General features: G+C 44.9%; 1 protein-coding gene across 1 annotated transcript in view; it reads left to right on the top strand.

Annotated features, from left to right (window-relative positions):
- Window positions 1–6,020: 6,020 nt before the first annotated feature.
- LOC135543499 (histone acetyltransferase KAT6A-like) overlaps window positions 6,021–24,112 on the top strand; it is a 35,207-nt gene continuing 17,115 nt past the window's right edge. The window contains exons 1-5 of the mRNA XM_064970815.1: window positions 6,021–6,885; window positions 22,510–22,618; window positions 22,926–23,041; window positions 23,269–23,350; window positions 23,698–23,812. Of these exons, the coding sequence (XP_064826887.1) occupies window positions 6,214–6,885; window positions 22,510–22,618; window positions 22,926–23,041; window positions 23,269–23,350; window positions 23,698–23,812 (1,094 nt within the window). The 5' untranslated portion in view covers window positions 6,021–6,213. The remainder of the gene's footprint in view (window positions 6,886–22,509; window positions 22,619–22,925; window positions 23,042–23,268; window positions 23,351–23,697; window positions 23,813–24,112) is intronic.

Below are 24,112 nucleotides of genomic sequence, written 5' to 3' on the forward strand. Positions count from 1 at the left end.
TATGTAAATATTCTATGTAGATGTTTCCAGCTACAATAGTCATTTATAACATTAACAATGTCTACGCTGTAGACTGATCAATTTGATGTTATTTTAATGGACAAAAAAAGTGCTTTTCTTTCAAAAACAAGGACATTTCTAAGTGATCCCAAACTTTTGAACGGTAGTGTATATGTTTTTTTGTGTTTTCTTTTGCAAAACAGGTGGGGCTCTACCCCACATGCCCTGAATAACAGGTCGCTACTGCTTATGTACATACACTTAGCAAAAATAAAAACACAACATGCAACAATTTCTAAGATTTTACTGACGTCCAGCTCATATCAGGAAATCGTTCAATTGAAACAAATAAATTAGGCCCAAATCTATGGATTTCGCATGATTGGGAATGCAGATATGCATCTATTGGTCACAGATACCTTCGCATAGAGTTTGATTAGGCTGTTGATTGTGGCCTGTAGAATGTTGTCCCACTCCTCGTCAATAGCTGTGTGAATTTGCTGGATATTGGCGGGAACTTGAACATGCAGTCATACATGTCGATCCATGATCAATGGGTGAAATGTCTGGTGACTATGCAGGCCATGGAAAAACTGGGATATTTTCAGCTTCAAGGAATTGTGTTCAGATCCTTGCGACATGGGGCAGTGCATTATCATGCTGAAACATGAGGTGAAGGCAGCAAAGCTCCCTAGTGGCACAGCTGTCTAAGACAATGCATCTCAGTGCTAGAGGCATCACTACAGGCCCGGGTTCGATTCCAGGCTGTATCACATCCGGCCGTGATTGGGAGTCCCATAGGGTGGCGCACAATTGGTCCAGCATCGACCGGGTTAGGGTTTGGCCGGGGTGGGCCGTCATTGTAAATAAGAATTTGTTCTTAACTGACTTGCCTAATTAAATAAAGGTTAAATAAAAAATAATAATGAATGGAACGACAATGGGCCTCAGGGTCTTGTCATGATATCGCTGTGCATTCAAATCAAAAATTAAATCAAATGTTATTTGTCACATGCGCCGAATATGTAGACCTTATAGTTAAATGCTTACTTACAGTGGGGCAAAAAAAGTATTTAATCAGCCACCAATTGTGCAAATTCTCCCACTTAAAAAGATGAGAGAGGCCTGTAATTTTCATCATAGGTACACTTCAACTATGACAGACAAAATGGAAACAAAATCCAGAAAATCACATTGTAGGATTTTTAATTTATTTATTTGCAAATTATGGTGGAAAATAAGTATTTGGTCAATAACACAAGTTTATCTCAATACTTTGTTATATACCCTTTGTTGGCAATAACAGAGGTCAAATGTTTTCTGTAATTCTTCACAAGGTTTTCACACACTGTTGCTGGTATTTTGGCCCATTCCTCCATGCAGATCTCCTCTAGAGCAGTGATGTTTTGGGGCTGTGGCTGGGCAACTCCCTCCAACGATTTTCTGTGGGGTTGAGATCTGGAGATTGGTTAGGTCACTCCAGGACCTTGAAATGCTTCTTACGAAGCCACTCCTTCGTTGCCCAGGCGGTGTGTTTGGGATCATTGTCATGCTGAAAGACCCAGCCACGTTTCATCTTTAATGCCCTTGCTGATGGTAGGCTTTGTTACTTTGGTCCCAGCTCTCTGCAGGTCATTCACTAGGTCCCCCCGTGTGGTTCTAGGATTTTTGCTCACTGTTCTTGTGATCATTTTGACCCCACGAGTGAGATCTTGCATGGAGCCCAAGATCGAGGGAGATCATCAGTGGTCTTGTATGTCTTCCATTTCCTAATAATTGCTCCCACAAGTTGATTTCTTCAAACCAAGTTGCTTACCTATTGTAGATACAGTCTCACCTGCCTGGTGCAGGTCTACAATTTTGTTTCTGGTGTCCTTTGACAGCTCTTTAGCCTTGGCCATAGTGGACTTTGGAGTGTGACTGTTTGAGGTTGTGAACAGGTGTATTTTATACTGATAACAAGTTCAAACAGGTAACATTAATGCAGGTAACGAGTGGAGGACAGAGGAGCCTCTTAAAGAAGGTACAGGTCTGTGAGAGCCAGAAATCTTGCTTGTTTGTAGGTGACCAAATGCTTATTTTCCACCATAATGTGCAAATAAATTCATTAAAAATCCTACAATGTGATTTTCAGGATTTTTTTATCCTCATTTTGTCTGTCATAGTTGAAGTGTACCAATGATGCAAATTACAAGCCTCTCTCATCTTTTTAAGTGGGAGAACTTGCACAATTGGTGGCTGACTAAATACTTTTTTGCCCCACTGTATAAGCCCTTAACCAACAATGCAGTTAAGAAATATTTTTTTTAAAAAGGTAAGAAATAAAAGTAACAAATAATTAAATAGCAGAAGTAAAATAACAATAGCGAGGCAATATACAGGAAGTACCGGTACAGAGTCAATGTGCGGGGGCACCAGTTAGTCGATGTAATTGAGGTAATATGTACATGTAGGTAGAGTTATTAAAATGTATTTTTTTATTTTACCTTTATTTAACCAGGCAAGTCAGTAAAGAACAAATTCTTATTTTCAATAACGGCCTGGGAACAGTGGGTTAACTGTTAACTGCCCGTCCATGACTATGAAAGTATATATTCTGAGTCAGTGGAGGATGGACAAAAATATATATATATATAAAAAAGCTTGCCATTTGTGTAAGAGCTTTATGCAAGAAATATTAAAGATTGAAAGCCTGAAGAAAAACATGTATAATATTTATATTTTTGTCCATCCTCCCCTGACTCAGAATATATAATTTCATAGTCATGGACGTTTGTGTAGGAGCTATCGATGATTGTAAATAAGGAAAAAAATGAAATTCCAACCAAAAAAAGCTGTGTATTTTTGTCCACCCTACCCTGATTCAGAATATATAATTTACATAGTCATGGCAAGCTTTGTGTAAGAGCTATTGAAGGTTGAAATCCGAAATTCTATTATTATGGTGTGGTTTACTGTTGCTTGGCATTGCGGGCAATTTACATAATCGTTTTTTTTTTGTGTGAGGATAATAGCTGCCCACGTATCATAATCTGACTGGCGGGGAATAAGCGCTCAACATAAACAGATAGGCTTTGTCAAGTGATAGCCTACTAAGCATGGTCGGATATATAGTAACAAGCCCTCAACATTTAGGCCTATTTCGAGCACTGTATAAGTTGCTGGTTCATTCTCCTGCTCTAATAAATAACAGAGCTGCTGCAATAGATTGCAGAACCTACCTGGCTGTGTGGAGGGCTCTTGTTTGATCTTTAAATACCCTCTAACATTAAAACCACACTCAGTTGCTTTGATTTCTCTTACGAGCCAGCTGTAAGGCATAAATTCAGACGTTCCCCTAAACGGCAATATCCGTGTGCGCGCGCCCCAGTGGAGAAAGCAAGAACACCTATCCCTTCACCATCTGTCCCTTTCTTCCATTTCATGTGTTCAACCAATATCCACCCCTCACAGCTTCAACTCTGTTGTCCCCCCCTCTCCCCTTGCAGTGTATTTTCCTGTCCGGTCCACTAGGGTTTGCGTTTGAACGATGCAGACGGTCCCTTGCCCCGACTGTTCCCCCCTCCCCCACTAGCTGAGCTCCTGTTCCACTCAAAGATGGCGTCAGCTTTGGAGCCTCTGGTCTCTGGCTGCATTTTTGGGCTTGTTGTTGTCTCTGATTCGAATGAATTTTGGCACATTCTACTCGGCAACTCGACACGAAATTACGGTGAGTAGCGGCTCGTGGGGAGAGGATATTACAAGTTCTCCGTGCTTCCCTTTAAAACCCGAACTGGATCCGTCCTAGCTTTCTGGGAACCGCGAGAGGTAGAGGGAAAGGGGTACGGGAGATGAAGATCGCGAGGGGGGGCAGTGGTTGGTTGGTTGGATGGAAGGAAGGAGGGGGCGAGTGAGTGAGTGAGCCGAGGCCTACTTCGCTCCAACGGCCTTGGCTTCACCGCAGGCACTAGGTGGGAGGGTGGGTGATGGAGGAAGGAAGTAGGGAGAGGTGAGAGTTATCTAGCGGTGTGTAGGGACGCGTCTTTGCGGGGAAATATTTTCACCCAGAGCCGAGGCGCAGGCCGAGCGGCCATAGAACATGTCATGTTAATGGAACATTCTCCAAGCACTTTGAGGTCTTCATGTTTGCACTTGCCGGATAGCGGTTATGGCCGTTTTGTAATTTACATTGTGCCTCGGCTTTGTAGGCCGTGATCTCACCGTGAATATCATCCATGACATTCTAAATGGGATTATTCCTTGTGATGGCTATGTGTTATTGTTTGAAGCCTCGGGCGTTGTATGAATCTGTCATTGTTGATTGTGTCAAAACACGGTTTTCCTTCACGGAGACTACACGTTGTTACTATTTTGAGCTATTTCGTCACTCCTCCCAAGCAAATAACTTCAGTTCGCGGGAAGGTTTGTAACCACATAATTGCCTGACAATTCATATCAGTACTAGAGTGACATAAAGAGCCAGAGCAGTAAATATTGAGAAAGTTAGGCACTTGGGGCTGTTTCATGGATCGCTAACGTTACTGTAACTAGCTGTGCTAACTGGAACGTTAACCACCAATCTGTTTTGACCGACATGGCTAACGTTAGCTAACTAACGATAGACACATGCTCAATGTTAACCAGATAACGAACACAGCTACTAAGTCACAGCATAGTTTTTAAACGATTTATCTTCATCAGTTACTGACTATCATACATATGTAATAAATGATCATGTTTATGTTGTGCATGGAGTAGAAAGCTAGCTAGCTAACGTTTGCATGCTTGCTGATATAAGGCACTTGATCACAATGATGTTGTGAAAAGTATATGAAGATACTGTACTAGTTACTAGTACTAGTTATATAGCATGTAAGTGTGGTGTGGCCTTCTCCACTAGTGTTTGTGTTACTATCATCACAGTTATGAAAGTTACTGTGGTTTTGGGGATTAGACAAAAACATAGTCAACCAGACTTTGTAAAGTTACCTCCATTATCACAGTTGATTAGCTTGACCTACTCACAGACACTAGTCTGGGACTCTCCGGAGCTACTGGTGAAGGAAGACAATGTTTAGATCTGGGTTTATGCCCTCTTTGCTCAGGGGTTTCTCTTCCCCACCTAAATGTGTTTTGTTTCTCAAATCTTTAACCTTAATCTTTTAGCTTTTTATTTTGCACATGTCCTGCCTGTAATGTTGATCTAGACTTCAGGTAGCATGTATTTATCACATACAACGCATGTGGGATAACTGTCGTGTTTATGTGCTGCTGTTGTTTTGAGAAGTGTGTTTGTACATGTGTTCTGACAGGTTGCATTCAGTAAGCTCTAAATGAAGCAAATGTTTTGAAACGGCAGTATTACATCAACTCCAATATAAAACTCATTTTAAAACACTTAAAAAAAAATATTATTACAATTTTTGTCTACCGATTGTGACCCAGTCTTGTTGCTGTCCCTCTTGCACATCGTTTCTCTGACCCTGCCATATGTGTGTCCTTTTTTTCTGCAGAGTGCGTTTCCTGTTGAAGTGCAATTGGCATGAAGGTGATTAGCCCTCGCTGCTCCATGGGGCATGATATCTGTTCCCTTCCAGGCCTTAGAACAGGTGGATACCACTAGGGAGAGAGGAAAGAGAACGACTAGAGAACGACTAGAGAACGACTGGAGCCGCGTGGCTGAAGGACATTTAAATCCTCCTGGACTTCCCAAACACTACAACTGATCTTGAACTCAAGATGACGGTCACAGTTTCAACATCACATTGAGAGCCTGTTATTTACATTGATTGGAGACTGAATCAACAGGTTTCTATCTGTTTCTCCCTCTGTCCTTTTGAAACAGGCAGTAGTTGGAGATACCTAAGTGTTATTGTGAAAGCCGCCGTAGTGTGCGAGTCAGTCCTCCACAGCTCCAGAGTTAGTGTAGTATCTGGTGCTCCACGACACTGCTCTCCCTCAGGCTAACTGACCCAACCGGGAGAAGGTAGTGGGTGACCAGGTTTTATTTTTTGGGGGGGTGGGTGGGGTGGGCAATGCTATGGTGAGCTGCTCCCTGCCGTGCTGCTCGTGCTTAGGCTCTGAGGGACTCTGTGCAGCCCCGGGACAAAGGATAGTCCTTGGGCAGAGGGGCGAGGAGGAGGAGGAGGCGGCGGCTTAGGCCGCAGGACGCTTACCTTTTGCCCGCCACGGGTGTTAGCGTGTGTGTCGTCATCGTGACCTCCAGCCACAGCCATGGTGAAGCTGGCCAACCCGATGTACACCACCTGGATCCTGGAGGCCATCAAGAAGGTGAAGAAGCAGAAGCAGCGGCCGTCGGAGGAAAGGATATGCAACGCTGTGTCCATGTCCCACGGGCTGGACCGCAAGACTGTACTGGAACAGCTGGAGCTCAGCGTCAAGGATGGAACTATTCTCAAAGTGTCTAACAAGGGGCTCAACTCCTACAAGGACCCAGAGAATCCTGGCCGCTTGGCCTTTCCCAAGCCCTGCCTGGGCAGCGGTGAAGGGGAAGGAGACGGAGAGGATGGTCATCATGAGGATGGGGGTCATGGGGGAAGCCACCATCACTCTGGGAAGAAACCAGGACTGGACTGGAACAAGCTGATCAAGCGTTCCCTGGAGGGGCTTCATGAGCCAGGGGGCTCCACCCTAAAGAGTGTTGAGCGCTTCCTCAAGTGCCAGGGTGATGTGGCGGCCTACCTGTCCGGCAGTGGCTCCATGGGGCCCGGCCTGTTCCACCAGCAGCTGAGGGTTGCGCTGAAGCGGGCGTGTGCCCACGGTAGAGTGGCCAAGAATGGGCTGCTGTTCCGTCTCATCAGCCGCAGCTCCCAGTCAGATGGGACGGGTACTGTGGTGTTGGACTCCCTGCCACCCGTCCGCCTCCTGCCACACGAGAAGGACAAGGTAAGCCACACACCGTCCCATACATCTACATTCTCTTCCTCAATGTAATGTCTCTGTTTAAACATGCAGTGTAAGTGTAAAAGGTTAACTGTTAAAAGAGCAATTGGTCATTTATTTGTCCTTTGTGGCAGTGGGAAGAAATAAACAATCAAGGCTGAAGGCAGAACACCCACCACACGATCAATCTTAGCAGGGCTCAACCTTTTATTCTGAATAGTAGATTCCATGTCGTGGTAAGGCTGCCAGGGAAGACGCCTAAAATGTTACTTTATCACGTGTAATTAGTAGCCAGGTCAGGCAGCCAGGCAGTAGAGTTTGGCAACCCACAAAGCCAAGCCTGGAACTTAGTTTCATTTTTACCCGGTCAGTGCACTGTACTCTCACAAAATCTCTTGCTCCTTTTTATGGCAATAACTTACAGATTGCATGAGCAATATGTTTGCACGCCGTGGGTTGACTGATAATGTCGTTGCTGGAGTGAGTGGTCACTGGTGTCAAATGGTCAAATCATTTTCGTAGATAGGAGCGTGAATATAGGCAAGGGACGAGACGAGATGTTTTGCATGTCTCTGTGTGATTAACATGACCCTAAAGCCACACACTGTTGCTAAATTGACTCCCAGTTTTGAGACGCTTGACCCGGAAGACCGTCGGAGAGCTGTGAGAGAGAGACCTTAGACAGCAGTCTGTTTTAATCCCTATGTGAGCGTACAAGAGGTTGGTCCACATGTAGCTCCATAAGGGAGGGAGGGGAGGGGGGGGTGACAAGCGTATCATCGCTGTGGCAGTCAGTGGGTCGATTCGACCTGTGTGTATTCGGAGCCCTGGCTTGGGCACAGAGTACCAGGGCTTTCAGTGTCTCTTTCAGGGGGCCAGCGGTGGGTCTGGGCGTAGTGGTGGCGTGTCGCATGCTCCAGGAGGCAGCAGGAGTGAGTGGAGCGTCGTGCAAGGCGGATGAGCTTAGTGCTCTTTGGTCGGCTGCCAGGGGCGAGGGCTGCTCTCCAACCTTCTGTCTCAGGCATGCAGCAAGAGGAGAAAGAGAGGGGAGGAGGAGGTCAGGGAAGATTCACATGGCGCCATAGCGAGCGTCCTGCTGGGGCGAGAGCGACTGGCGACCAGCTGCAGGGCTGCTCCCTGTCAGGAGCTGTCAGGAGATGAGAGGAAGAGAGTGTGCGTGTGTGGGAGAGAGAAAAAAAAAACAGGACGAGCAGAGGAAGAGGCCTGGCTGACGCATGCTCTGGGCCACCTTACCCAGTCACGAAGAGGGAGGGGGGGGGGGGGTTGAGAGAAAAGAGACTGAGACAGTGGCAGAGGAGCAGACATGCAGGCCAGTACGGTGCCAGAAGACACACCCACAGGGTAACCTGACAGTCCGCAGCCGGATGGGCACTAACCTCTCCTACTACCCAGGGGCAGGACCGCACATAGCTAACATGCATAACACCCATTGCATGCGTTCATGCACACATATAAACGTATGGCATGCACTGTGAACCAACACAAGCGCGTGCAAGCTGACATACTGTACACACACACATGCACCCCTACAGTAACGCATACAGTACACACACACACACATCAGCCATCAGTTGGAATTGTGGAAGGGTGGAAATTTAACTTTTTGGTCCAGCTGCTGCAGCGGGTGGTCCACGACCAAATGTTACCAGCCACTCACATTTGTTTTTCAGCAGGTGAATAAATTATGACGCTAAATCACAGAAAATGCACGCACATGTTTTGTAACATTAAAACAACAGTTAATGAATTTTTTTTTTTTTTTTGATTGATTGAAAGGGATTTCAAAGGGAAAGCCAGAACATGACAGACAGAAGTGGATATCAGTGTGTGTTATTGACCCATTTCAGTGGGCAAGAGCGCCACCTTTCTCTCTCTATTGTTTGAACCAAATATTGAACCTATGCTGCAGCTGTACCCCATCCTGCTTTCACCACTGTACCATTTGAGATTATCTCATCCAGAACTGACACACACACAGTTTTTCAAATTATTATTATTTATTTTTTTACATGGGGGGCTTTGTTTAATAAGAAAATTATAAAATAACTGCTCTGTGTGACCAACTGTCAGTGTCGCTGGGAGGAATAGACATTCTACCAGGGGATGTCAAAATCTACCAGCATGTGTCTGGTGTTAATGTCCCACCCAGGATGTAGTGTATAGTGATTTGAAAGGTCCTGCCCTTGCCCCTCCAGACAGACTTTGTTGTGACTGGGGGTGTTGTAAATCTCTACTCTGCCGTGCAAGGTGGCTTGTCTCGTGTGGGCTTCGGGTTCATTCTGCAGGGTTGGGTCCTGATGGCACCCTATCCCCTACACGGTGCACTGCTTTTGATCAGAGCCCTAAGGGCCCCGGTCAAAAGTAGTACCCAATAAAGGGAATAGGGTGCCATTTGGGAAGCACCCTGGGATTAGAGTGGTGTGAGCAGCCAGGAGTCATATGCCTGGCTGGCTGACTGATTGGCTGGCTTGCTGGCTCGAGGGCTGTGTAGGCTAACGCACTACAGACCCTCTGGCACAGATGGGCCTCTGCTGAAGACTGATCAGTCTTTGACTTAGTCGAATGACTTTCGTAGTGAGTTAACGGGCTCTTTCGTTGTAGTGTTCATGTGTTGCTTGGAGGCGTTGCATGGTGAACCGTGGGTGTACTGCTACTACAACAGCTGCCAGTCTGGCGGAGAGTTATTTGAATGTTTCTCTTTGTCATTCACACAACCTCCACTCCAGACAGCTCTGTTCCTCTTATGCTGCTATTTGCAGTATTCAAGTAGCCGTCTCTCCATATCTCAGCTATAGAGCCTCTCTCTCCACCTCCTGTCCTCTAGCTAGCCCCACTGTGTTTGTGTGTGGCTGGTGGGGTGTGACGCGACACTCACACTTCTCTCACTCTCTCACTCAGGCGAAGTCTCATCAGTGCCATATTGCCTGCATGATTGTTATGGGTTGTGATTTAGAAAGGGAAGGGGTGGGTGAGAGGAGGAAAGGAGGGGAAATAAAGCAAAACAAATGAATAAGCCTCGGCTTTGACCCCATTGCAGGGGAGATTTGTGTACTCGACACCCGAATGACTGTGTCGCCCAGCTCCATTCAAACAGGATCGCAGACCCACTCGCTCTCGCCCTATTAGGAGGTCACTGGCGGGCCAGATTGGGGGAGGCGAGGGGTGTGTGGAGTCATCCAAGGGTCACGGATATATACATGGGAAACCTCTGCTTTTCCTGAGATGAGCCACCCGTAGCTGTCTGTAGTTATGAGCCTAGTGGGCCATTAGGAGGCTAGTGGACGGGGATATGATGGGGATGGGCCTGAGTCTGTTGTCGGGAAGAGCGGTGAGGTGAAGAGCGATTATGGCCCTGCGTTTGCCCTTTTCACAGCAGCTGGACCCAGGAGAAGCAGAGTTCTCCTCACTGACGTTGCCGTGTCGCGGGAGGGACAACAACTGAAACAACACTGACCGGGGAGATGGTGTTCTGTGACCACGTGGGCTTTGTTCTGTCAGCTAGCATGGTGGCTGTCTACCTATGAATGAGCTGTACTGTAGTTAGGCCTAATTTGATCTTTATCCCAGTCACTTTCAAAACGTAATGGCATACGCATGTACTGCTCGCCCTGTGTAGGGTAGGCTAATTACTGAAACCTCTTGCATAGATGTTAGCTGTCCTTTCCCTTTTTAGCGAACATTACAACCATCTAGTGTTTTCTTTCTAGTGTTTTCTTTCTGCTCAAGGTGAAGGAAGAGCGCTACACAGGACATGAATACAAAATACCAGTAAACATTGATTATGTGCCCTGGGTCAGTGCAGTCTCCCCACCACTACGTCATTGTCTCTCTCTCTCTGTGTGTGTGTGTGTGTGTGTGTGTGTGTGTGTGTGTGTGTGTGTGGCGCCGTCCAGGTCAGAGAGGTGGCCGGGCAGAGTACTTTATTCAACCTCTATTTAACAAGGCAAGTCAGTTAAGAACAAAGCATTTTCTCTTAGTAGTGGACACCATTGGGGTCAAGAGAGAGGACCATCTTTCAGGGCCGTGATGGCAATGCCTTTGAAGCCTTTTTGGGTAGTGGTTGACAATAGAGCAGATATATTAGCAGACTAGTAAACCAATGGAACAAGTAGGTTTGAGGAAAACATTCACAGCCAGTACAGGGCTGATATTTGTTAGTGGACGAAACCATCTTATAGGGAGGTGTATGGAGTCTAGGGAAGTTTAGGTTGATTTACTTTGGAGGCAGCCATTGTTTACCTTTTTAACCAACGCATCACCCGGTGTACTTAAAGGAGACATCACTTTTTTATTTTTACAATATTTTATTTTAGCAGGAAAAATATTACTCCCAGTAATAAAAAAATTATCCTCCATTGAAAGGTTTTAATTTGAGTTTGAGTCTAACAAACGCACGCATACATCTACACACATACCTGTTTATACACACAGCAACATTGCTTGGTCGCCCCATCTTGAGGTGTAATTTTTTATTTTATTTATCTGTTATTTTACCAGGTAAGTTGACAGAGAACACGTTCTCATTTGCAGCAACCCCCTTGGGAATAGTTACAGGGGAGAGGGGGATGAATGAGCCAATTGTAAACTGGGGATTATTAGGTGACCGTGATGGATTGAGGGCCAGATTGGGAATTTAGCCAGGACACCGGGGTTAATAACCTCTTATGGTATAGGGGACGCTTGCGTCCCACTTGGCCAAAAGCCTGGGAAAATGCAGCGCGGCAAATTCAAATAAAATGATTAAAAAAAATCAAACTTTCATTAAATCACACATGTAAGATACTCAATTAAAGCTACACTCGTTGTGAGTCCAGCCAACATGTCAGATTTTAAAAAGGCTTTTCCTGCGAAAGCATAAGAAGCTATTATCTGATGATAGCACAACAGTAAACAAAGAGAGTAGCATATTTCAACCCTGCAGGCTCTACACAAAACGCAGAAATAAAATGCCTTACCTTTGACGAGCTTCTTTTGTTGGCACTCCAATATGTCCCATAAACATCAGAATTGGTCCTTTTGTTTGATTAATTCTGTCCAATAATATCCAAAATGTAAATTTATTTGGTACGTTTGATCCAGAAAAAACAGCTTCCAAATTGCGCGACGTCACTACAAAATATCTCAAAAGTTGCCTGTAAACTTTGCCAAAACATTTCAAACTACTTTTGTAATACAACTTAAGTATTTTTAAACATTAATAATCGATCAAATTGAAGATGGGTCTATCTGTTTTCAATAGAGGGCGAGAGGAAACTAACGCTACTTTTCAAGTCTTGCGCAAGTCTCAACAGTGTTACCCATTTCCTAGATGGGAAAACTTCTTCATTGCACAAAGGAATAACCTCAACCAAATTCCAAAGACTGGTGACATCCAGTGGAAGCAGTAGGAACTGAAAACAAGTGCCTAAGAAATATAATTTCCCAATGAGAACTCACTGAACAGACAGAGACCTAAAAAAAAAAATCTGAACGGTTAGTCCTCTGGGTTTTGCCTGCTACATAAGTTTCTGTTATACTCACAGACATGATTCAAACAGTTTTAGAAACTTCAGTGTTTTCTATCCAAATCTACTAATAATATGCATATCTTATATTCTTGGCATGAGTAGCAGGAAGTTGAAATTGTGCATGCTATTTATCCAAAAGTGAAAATGCTGCCCCCTATACCATAAGAAGTTGTAACACGCCTACTCTTACGATAAGTGCCATGGGATCTTTAATGACCTCAGAGTCAGGACACCCGTTTAACGTCCCAGCCGAAAGACTGCACCCTACACAGGACAGTGTCCCCAATCACTGCCCTGGGGCATTGGGATATTTTTTTTAGACTAGAGGAAAGAGTGCCTCCTACTGGCCTTCCAACACCACTTCCAGCAGCATCTGGTCTCCCATCCAGGAACTGACCAGGACCAACCCTGCATAGCTTCAGAAGCAAGCCAGCAGTGATATGTATGGGTGGTATGCTGCTTTCAAAATTTGAATATGCTTCTACTCTGTGCTCAGTCCACGTCCATTGACCTATTCTTCACTCGGGCAATGATATTTTCTTATGGACGTATTCAGCCTATGCTTGGACTTTAAATAGGGGTGTATTATGAACAGGTTGTTAGTGATGGTGTGTCACTATTATAATCTAACAGAGCTCATATTTCACTGGCTAGGTGTTCTGACTTTCCACATTCACACCAGAGGTGCTGACATTAACACCCAGACACACATCATCTGGACAATAGTCTGGCGGAGAGCCATTATCAGACTGACTGAAGATAAAGTGGTTAGGAAGGGAGAGAGCGATGAGAATGTTTGTTTGTTGCTGTGAGTGACTGGACCTATAATCCAGCAAATGGGGTCAATGTGTTCTCCATCTGGGAAGTATTTTGCTGCCCCACACACCACACATGGCCAACTTGTAACTTTTCGATACAGGGGATTTACCCTTGTTACCTCGTTAATCTCACTACTGTACGGTGCCCCACTGCTTCCAATGGCTAGACTGGCAGGAAGCTTGTCTATTTCAACTGAAACCCCAACATGTATAATAATATGGTGATGGAGTTCATCCAAATAGATTTTGTCCGTTTTACAGCTTTTCAGAATGTGGTCAACTGGTCCGTGCAGGAGTCAAACCCACTACTCGGGTGTTCCTAACAGCATTCTCCACTCAACCAACTGAGCCATCGAACCACGTTTTATTACTCCACCGTCAGTTGAAGTCGGAAGTTTACATAGACTCAGGTTGGACTCATTAAAACTCATTTTTCAACCACTCCACAAATTTCTTGTTAACAAACTATCATTTTGGCAAGTCGGTTAGGACATCTACCTTGTGCATGACACAAGTAATTTTTCCAACAGTTTTTTTACAGACAGTGATTTATAAGTGAAATAATCGATCACAATTACAGTGAGTCAGAAGTTTACATACACTAAGTTGACTGCCTTTTAAACAGCTTGGTAAATTCTAGAAAATGTCATTGCTTTAGAAGCTTCTGATAGGCTAATTGACATCATTTGAGTCAATTGGAGGTGTGCCTGTGGATATATTTCAAAGCCTACCTTCCAACTCAGTGCCTCTTTGCTTGACATCATGGGAAAATCAAAAGAAATCAGCCAAGTCCTCATTTTCTTTTGGACCTCCACAAGTCTGGTTCATCCTTGGGAGCAATTTTCAAATGCCTGAAGGTGCCACGTTCACCTGTACAAACAATAGTATGCAAGTATAAACACCATAGGCCCACACAGCCGTCATACCGCTCAGGAAGGAGACACGTTCTGTCTCCTAGCGATTAATGTACTTTTGTGCGAAAAGTGTGAATAAATCCCAGAACAACAGTAAAGGACCTTGTGAAGATGCTAGAGGAAAAATGTACAAAAGTATATATTTCCACAGTAAAACAAATCCTATACCGACATAATCTGAAAGGCCGCTCAGCAAGGAAGAAGCCACTGCTCCAAACTGCCATAAAAAAAGCCAGACTACGGTTTGCAACTGCACATGGGGACAAAGATCATAGTTTTTGGAGAAATGTCTGGCCATAACTGTTTGGCCATAATGACCATCGTTATGTTTGGAGGAAAAAGGGGGAGGCTTGCAAGCCGAAGAACACCATCCCAACCGTGAAGCACGGGGGTGGCAGCATCATGTTGTGGGGGTGCTTTGCTGTCGGAAGGACTGGTGCACTTCACAAAATAGATGGCATCATGAGGAGGAAAATGATGTGGATATATTGAAGTAACATCTCAAGACATCAGTCAGGAAGTTAAAGCTTGGTCGCAAATGGGTCTTCCAAACAGACAATGACCCCAAGCATACTTCCAAAGATGTGGCAGAATGGCTTAAGGACAAGAAAGGCAAGGTATTTGAGTGGCCATCACAAAGCCCTGACCTCAATCCCATAGAATATTTGTGGGCAGATCTGAAAAAGTGTGTTTGCGAGGAGGCCTACAAACCTGACTTCGTTACACCAGCTCTGTCAGGAGGAATGGGCCAAAATTCACCCAACTTATTGTGGGAAGCTTGTGGAAGGCTACCTGAAATGTTTGACCCAAGTTAAACAATTTAAAGGCAATGCTACCAAATACTAATTGAGTGTATGTAAGCTCCTACTGGGAATGTGTTGAAAGAAACAATAGCTGAAATAAATCATTCTCTCTACTATTATTCTGACATTTCACATTCTGAAAATAAAGTGGCGATCCTAACTGACCTAAGACAGGGAATTTTTAACGAGGATGAAATGTCAGGAATTGTGACAAACTGAGTTTAAATGTATTTGGCTAAGTTGTATGTAAACCTGCGACTTCATCTCTATGTTAAGTAGTCCTCCATTCCATATTCCTGCTATGGCCAAGTGGGCGTGTGTTTCTCGTGTGTGTGTGTATTTCTCGTGACGTGAGTGTGCGCGAGTTAGCAGTGTGTAACAATGATCAATGAGGTTGTGGTAAGAGGTTTGGGTCTGTGTTGGGGAGGTGGCTGCCCGGCACCACCTGGTTGGACATTGAGATGGGTTTCACATGTTAATGAGAACCTTGACTTGAGAGGAGACAAGGACAACAGGACAGCTTTTCCCATTCACCCCCCCCCCCCCCCTCTGTTGCACACTCGCATCCTATTCCCCTCCTCCCCCCCTTCATCCTTATCCTCCCGTCCTCTCTTCATTGCTCTCTCTTTCATTATCTCCCTCCACCTCTATTACACCCAGTACCACTGCAAATGGACAAGGAGAAACCAGGCCACTCTCACAGTACATCTCTCAGCTAGTGTATTGTACACCCCACACATCTGCCCCTGTAACATGGGCCAGTGTATCTTTCACATCTAATCTGTGGAAAATGCAGTCCTACAAACCTTTCTATCAACTAGGCTCTGTTTTTGCTCAAGTGTAGGCCCTTAGTGATACAGAGGGTTAGACGTGTCAGGATAGAGATGGAGACTCTCCCTGCCCGTCTCAGTATAAAGGACCTGAGCCCTCACTCTAACCTGAAGGACGTGTTTTGGTCTCTGTCTGTAGTTGTTGTTCAAGTCGAGCGGGTAGATTACTCTGTTGGCATGGTGAGACGTTATAGGCGTGTCTGTGTTGTGACTAACTGGTGTTTCCTGTTGAAATCATCTCTCTTATCTAGTGTGCATAGAGGAGACACACACACACAGAGAGAGACACACAGAGACAGAGGTTTAAAAATATGCCCAGCAGTAGTCCGATGTTAGTAAAGTAAAAAAGGAGGGAAACCTAAGACTAACGTGACAAATGTTGGCTTTTGAAATAAAGAAAGCAAATCTCATGAGGATTTTAAATGAAATGTAGGCCTATTCCATTTCTCCCACACATATCTTGGAAAACAATTAGTTCTTTTGTATCTTTTGGATTATTTTAGTCAGTCAGACAGTAATTAGTCATGTCACAAATTAAACCCTGCACTGTAATGTTTGTATGAAAAACGATGCCTGGACTCTGCCTGCGCTGGTTACTCGCGGAGAAAGCAAACGAGTGTGAGAGCTCACAGACACAGGTCAATCCCTTCCCTCCCGCTGAACTGGCAGGAATGATTGGGAGGCTGCACCAAAGGGCTGCTGACATATTTTCTCTCTTCCTCTGGCTCTCTTTCTCTCTCTCTCTCTCTCTGTGTCTCTGTGTGTTTGTCGTGTGATGAGAGGTGTCCCTGTATGGAAAGTGGGAGCCTGAGTCCGAGATAAATGAACTCATTAAATCAAGCTCTTCAGCCCGTCTCTCCTTACTCCCTGCCTGGACTTGCTCCTTCCCTCTTCCCTCCCCGTGTTGAGCTATGGCCAGCCAGCCAGGAATATCTTTGTACCTGCCCCAGCCCACCGAGTCCCTCCCACCCTGCCCCAAACCTGTACCCTAGCGCCAGCCCTATAGCCTAACCCCAGCCCCAGTCCAGGCCCCCTACCTCCCAGCCCCCTTTAGTCATCAGCAGGGCTCGAATTTCTCGGCGGCCATGGCCATCGATGCCGCTTTGTGGCCGATATGTCCCCCCCCCGATAAAAGAAAAAATCATGCCTTGTGGCCATTGTTCCCTTGGACTGGATATAATATTCATAATTCCCTTTTCCCGGCTGCCAATCGCCGTAGCCTACTCCGAAGCACCTCACACTCGCATGGCTCTCTCCAATATCTCAATTCTTATTAGCCAATACCCATCACGTGATCGGGTCCTTCTCACAGGCATTGCAGCTCCGAAGTAGGCTACAAGTGAAGCCAGACACATTGGGGATGGAACGGTGCACGTCCTTATTGAATTTCGAGGCGCATGTTGAAGATGATAGAACGGTCCACGTTAACTTTTCTTCGGCCAATAAGATGAGAAGGTCTAACAAACAGTAAAAACACTAGCCTATGTTAATCTACTATCCCCCACAGTACAAAAGTTGACCTATTTTATTGGTCAGCTTGACCTTCTGTGCAAAATATAAATATTCCAAACATACACTGGGACAATTGTGGGATGCGATAGATCCCAAATAATACTACCGCTGTACATAAAAAATAAAAACATAAATAACTGGCTGATGCAACAGATCAGAACGTTTAGCTTAAAATGTTGCTAAACTATTAGGCTATTTGCTCACATTTTATAAAGGTCGCAATGCGCACATGGCAGTATAAGCGCGAATGTTCCCAAATGCAATTAGCGGGAAAACGCAGTTCTCAAAAGTACACCGCAAATGCAAGCGGTTTGATATGACTGAGATGAAATTATCAAAACAAAATGTAGAATGAGGGAAGATCTAAAGAAGCGACCACAAGCATGGCCTTTTAATATGACTAGGATTGTGTCTTTGGCTGCTGGACAACGAAAGAAAGTTGGGAACATGAGAGAATTGCTGGTTTCAACGGCATATGAGGAAGTGTTTAATACTTTTAACATTCCTATGGCCGGAACATGGTAAGACATGCCTACATAAAAGGACAAAACATTGAGGTTTTAAGTAATTACGTTTATGGTTTAATAGTTTCAAAATGTTGGCTGCCTCCACTCCGATTGCAAGGTGGGGGATGTTGCAGTGCAAAACAGGCATTGGCCTTTTTCTCCTATCGGAACGAACAGTGTCTCATGTATGTCACAGAATCGAGCCTTTACATATTAATAGTTATCCTTCATTACTTTTATAAAACATGACTGGTGTTTAGCCTACAAAAATATAAATGCAACATGCTTCAAATTCAAATTCAAAAGATTTTACTGAGTTATCGTTCATATGAGTAAATCGGTCAATTGAAATAAATTTAATTAATTAAATTAATTTTAAAAAAAGCAGCCAACAAGTGCTCAGCATATGTGGGAACTGCTTCAAGACTGTTGGAAAAGCATTCCAGGTGAAGCTGGTTGAGAGAATGCCAAGCGTGTGCAAAGCCGTCAAGGCAAAGGGTGGCTACTTTGAAGAATCTCAAATATAAAATATATTTGGGTTTGTTTAACTTTTTTTGGTTACTTCCTGATTCCATATGTGTTATTTCATAATTTTGATGTCTTCATGATTATTCTACAATGTAGAAAATAGTAAAAATAAAAACCCTTGAATGAGTAGGTGTTCTAAAACTTTTGACTGTGTGTGTCAAATCAAATTTTATTGGTCACATACACATGGTTAGCCGACGTTAATGCGAGAGTAGAGAATTGCTTGTGCTTCTAGTTCCGACAGTGCAGTAATATCTAACAAGTACGCTAACAAATTCACAGACTACTTTATACACAAATGTAAGGGATGAATATGTACATGTAAATCTATGGATAAGCGATGGCCGTGCGGCATAGGCAAGATGCTGTAGATGGTATAGAATGCAGTAGAGGTCGACCGATTATGATTTTTTTCACCGCCGATACCGATAAACCAAGGACCAAAAAGCCGATACCAATTTAATCGGATAATTTTACATTTGTAATAATGACAATTAAAACAATACTGAATGAACAGTTATTTTAACTTAATACAATACATCAATAAAATTTAGCCTCAAGTAAATAATGAAACATGTTCAATTTGGTTTAAATAATGCAAAAACAGTGTTGGAGAAGAAAGTAAAAGTGCAATATGTGCTAACGTTTCAGTTCCTTGCTCAGAACATGAGAACATGTGAAAGCTGGTGGTTCCTTTTTAACATGAGTCTTCAATATTCCCAGTTAAGAAGTTTTAGATTGTAGTTATTATAGGAATTATATGACTATTTCCCTCTATACCATTAGTATTTCATTAACCTTTGACTATTGGATGTTCTTATAGGCACTTCAGTATTGCCAGTGTAACAGTATAGCTTCCGTCCCTCTCCTCAATCCTCCCTGGGCTCGAAACAGCAACACAACAGCAACAGCCGTCATCGAAGCAGCGATACCCATCCAGTGTAAGGGGAACAACTACCAGAAGGCTAAGAGCGAGTGATGTATGAAACGCTATTAGCGCACGCTAACTGGCTAGCCATTTCACTTGTGGTACACCAGCCTCGGGAGTTGTTAGGCTTGAAGTCATAAACAGCGCAATGCTTGACGCACAATGCACAAAAGTGCTGTTTGAATGAATGTTTACACGCCTGCTTCTGCCTACCACCGCTCAGTCAGATACTTAGATACTTGTATGGTCAGTCAGATTATATGCAACACAGGACACGCTATCTAGTAATATCATTTACCATGTGTAGTTAACTAGTGATTATGATTGATTTTTATAAGATACGTTTAATGCTAGCTAGCAACTTACCTTGGCTTACTGCATTCACGTAACAGGCAGTCTCCTTGTGGAGTGCAACGAGAGAGCGGCAGGCCGTTATTGCTTTGGACTAATTAACAAAGGTTGCAAGTTTGAATCCCTGAGCTGATAAGGTAAAACTCTGTCGTTCTGCCCCTGAACAAGGCAGTTAACCCACCGTTCCTAGGCCGTCATTGAAAATAAGAATGTGTTCTTAACTGACTTGCCTAGTTAAATAAAGGTATATAAAAATCTGCAAATCGGCGCCCAAAAATACCAATTTCCGATATGAAAACTTGAAATTGGCCCTAATTAATCGGTCGACCTCTAGAATGCAGTATATACATATGAGACGAGTAATGTAGGATATGTTGACATTATTAAAGTATACACGGCTGTGACTATAATCGAAGAGAATTCTCTGCGGTCGGCATTTGATTGTAAGGAATTCTAGGTCAGGTGAACAAAAGGACTTGAGTTCCTGTTTGTTGTCATGATTACACCATAAGGCATACAACACCCGCCCTTCTTCTTACCAAAGAGTTGTTTGTTTCTGTCGGCGCAATGCGCTAAGAAACCGGGTGGCTGTACCGACTCTGACAACATATCCTGGGTGAGCCATGTTTCTGCGAAAGAGAATGTTACATTCTCTGTCTCTCTGGAAGGCAACTCGTGCCATAATTTTGTCCACCTTGTTGTCTAGATAGTGGTGAATGACATGCTCGGAAGTGGTGTATGACATGCTCACCTTCTGCCAATCCTGCGGCGACCGCATTGTTTTTGGATCGGCCTCTGGGATAAGATCCCATGTCCAGGGTGGAGGTCCGAACAGAGGATTGTGTGTGCGTATGTATGTGTATAAGTAATGACAAAGTATGTGTAGACCTGTTCATCGAACAGCTCATTCCAAAATAATGGGTGTTAATAAGGAGTTGGTACCCCTTTTATGCTTTATTCGCCTCCACAAACCATTTCTGTATGGACCCCGCTTTGTGCACGGGGGCATTGTCATTCTGAAACAGGAAAGGGCCTTCCCCAAACTGTTGGAAGCACAGAATTGCCTAGACTGTCATAGTACTGTATTTTGTAGCATTAAGAGGCATATCCCGTTATTCTTCCTCCACCAAACAGTTGGCGCTATGCATTTGGGCATGTAGCGTTCTCCTGGCGTCCACCTATCCCAGATTTGTCTGACAGACTGCCAGATGGTGAAGTGTGATTCATCACTCCAGAGAACTCGTTTCCACTGCTCCAGAGTCCAATGGCGGCAATCTTTACACCGCTCCAACTGACACTTGGCATTGCGCATGGTGATCTTAGGCTTGTGTGCGGCTGCTCGGCCATGGAAACCTGTTTCATAAAGCTCCCGATGAACAGTTCTTGTGCTGACTTTGCTTCCAGAGGCAGTTTTAAACTTGGTAGTGAGTGTTGCAACTGAGGACAGATGATTTGTACATGCTACGCGCTTCAGCACTCGGCGCTCCTGTTCTTTGACCCTGTGTGGCCTACCACTTTGCAGCAGAGCCGTTGTTTCCACTTCACAACAACAGCCCTTACAGTTGCCCGGGGCAGCTCTAGCTGGGAAGACTTTTGACGAACTGAGGTGGTGTCCTATGACGGTGCCACGTTGAAAGTCACTGAGCTCTTCAGTAAGCAACAGGTGTCAGCAACGGGTCTGCCTGAAATTGCCGACTCTACTAATTTGAAGCGGTGTCCACATACGCACACATGCACATTATATACAAAAGTATGTGTAATTAAAAGTGTCATTATTGCTAAAATATACCATGAGGCAAGGCTTAGCTCTCGCAGATACAAATTTTTTCAAGAATGGGTTATTGTACCATTTTCAGGCGCCTCCCTCATGTCCGCATAGGTCTGTACATGACAGGCTGTAGCCAAAGGCTATCACCTACACTTCGACATTTAGGCTCATTCTTTATGTACATTTACATACACTTGTGTTTTTCTTAACAGAATAGCTACTGTTTCGGGGTTTTCAAATCAATTTAATTGGCAATTTTGGTTAGTGGCCTTGGTGCCCTAGCAGATTGGGCATCTCCCTTGAAGGTCAAACGGCCTAAAATCACAAAATTCCAGGCCTGGTCATCAGCCTCCCTCCACCACTGGCAACCCCCCTGGGCGCTGTGTAGCTGCCCTGCGAGAGGGAGAGTTTGTGTGTGTGTGTGTCTATGTATGTTTGTGTGTGTCTCAAACAGGTTCATGGGTCACTCTCTTCTCCTCCTGCTCCATGCTAAAAGATTTATGGTGCCCCAGAAGTGAATGTCAAGACGGTGTGCTACAGAATAAGCATCGGAACAGAACAGGGCCTTTAGTGGTGCTCACGCCACAGAGCTGCTCTGGAAATGATATGGGAATCCAGTTGAGTGGAACAAAGACCCCTGGGTAGTGTAGTAACTATCACCTCTGGGCTCGTATGTATCAAGCGTCTCAGTTGGCGTGCTGATCTAGGATCAGGTCCCCGTGTCCATACATTCTAATCTAAAAGGCAAAACCGTCTCCTAGATCGTCAGTTATAACCTGAGAGTATAGGCAGGCTGTCATCATCATCATAGCCTTTAATGGTCATCTGTGAGGTCACAACGTCATCACCAGGGAATAGTCTGCTGCCTCTGCCGTTCACTTAATCTGACTGACAAATTCTTTATTCATTTGCTGTCTGAGTGAACTGTGACTGCTGTCTCTGTGGCACATTGACAGTGATCTGAATGTGGACACAGCAATTACTGCCCCTCCCCCTCCTGTCTGGTACAATGAAGCAGTTGAATGGAGCTGTTTTGTGACTCTCTTTCTGTGTCCCTGTCCTTCCACTCTCCACCCCCCCCCCCCCTGTCTGACTCCCGTTTATCTATATATCTCACTCTCTGTCTGTCTCGCTCTCTCAGCCTGTGGCAGAGCCCATCCCTATCTGCAGCTTCTGCCTGGGGACCAAGGAGTCGAACCGCGACAAGAAGCCAGAGGAGCTCATCTCCTGTGCAGACTGTGGCAACAGCGGTGAGTAGCACTGTGGCAGCACGGTTTATATGTGCTGGGACAATGAAGCACTGCCTGCTACTTCCCCTCCCTGCCTGCACCTTGGATTTATGTCTCGGGTTTCATTTGAATACTAGGTCAGATGTAGTTTTTGATTCGCCGAACTAGGCTAAATGTATGTTTCGACAGGCTGTTCTGTTAGATGTCTGAATCTTTCAGTTTGTCGTCATGGTTGAGCTGGATCTATACAGCTTTTGGAGTGGTGTTTTGATCTCGTGTGGTTGTCAGGCTTGTGAGTGTTTCGACGTTGTTGATCTGTGTCCCCTAGGCCACCCGTCCTGTCTGAAGTTCTCACCGGAGCTCACGGTGCGAGTCAAAGCTCTGTGGTGGCAGTGCATCGAATGCAAGACCTGCAGCAACTGTCAGGATCAAGGCAAAAACGCGGTGAGTGCTTGTGTGCCTGGTTGTGCTTCGGCTCAGTATGTCGGTACTCGGATCGTTTTTTGTGTTTTTCAACTGACTGAGAACTATTTTAGACGACTGCTACAGATGGTTCTCTCTCTTCTGAACGTCCAAGTACAGGACGGCAAATGGTGGAAATGTAAGATCAGCATAAACATGATGTGCAGTGAGTGACCAAATATGTACTGTATATGTGTGTGTGTGTGTAGGAGAACATGTTGTTCTGTGACTCCTGTGACCGGGGCTTCCACATGGAGTGCTGTGACCCCCCACTGATGCGGATGCCAAAAGGTAAACCCCCCCCCTCTCTCCCACCCCTGACCTGTCTAACGTACCCAATAAAACCACTTAAACATACACAGTCCCTGGAAAGACCTGCGCCTCTCTGCAGTAAATGGATCCACTGTGCATCTGAACGACTATGGCCACGAGGTAATTGGTAACGAATGACAAAGCTCAGAAGGACCACAAACCCATTTTCCGGCAGTGTAATGAAACATATCCTTTTTTTTGTTGCTGTTCTAATGCTGCTAGTACTGTGTGGTCGGTGCATGTCATAGAATAGTAGTAGTACCGAAGAGGTTTAATGCCAGCTAAGCTAATACACAATGCTCTGATCTGCTCTGCTCTCCCACCAGGCATGTGGATCTGTCAGATGTGTCAGCCCAGGAAAAAGGGCAGAAAGCTCTTACATGAAAAGGCGGCACAAATCAAACGGCGCTACAACGCACCACTGGGACGACCCAAGAACAGGTTGGTAACGCGACGGAGAGGGCAGCTGCCCGGCAGCACCATCCGGGGGCCAGCAACTCGGGCACGGCGTGTCGCAGGACCCGTGAAACACAGCAGGCAACTTCAGATCGGCCCCGCTACAGTTTCACTGGCCGGAGTAGACCATTTCCCATGACCACAAACTGTTTAATGACAGGGCCTAATAGCTACAAAAAAAAAAGTCTGCTGTGTTTCATGCTGGAAATGAAGCTTTATCGGAGCATAAGAATCTAAATATGAAACTCACCGATCGACGTTTTAATTTCGGGAGTCGAGGACCGA

The sequence above is a fragment of the Oncorhynchus masou genome, chromosome 1 (assembly GCF_036934945.1).
Source record: "Oncorhynchus masou masou isolate Uvic2021 chromosome 1, UVic_Omas_1.1, whole genome shotgun sequence".
Classification (NCBI taxonomy): Eukaryota; Metazoa; Chordata; class Actinopteri; order Salmoniformes; family Salmonidae; genus Oncorhynchus; species Oncorhynchus masou.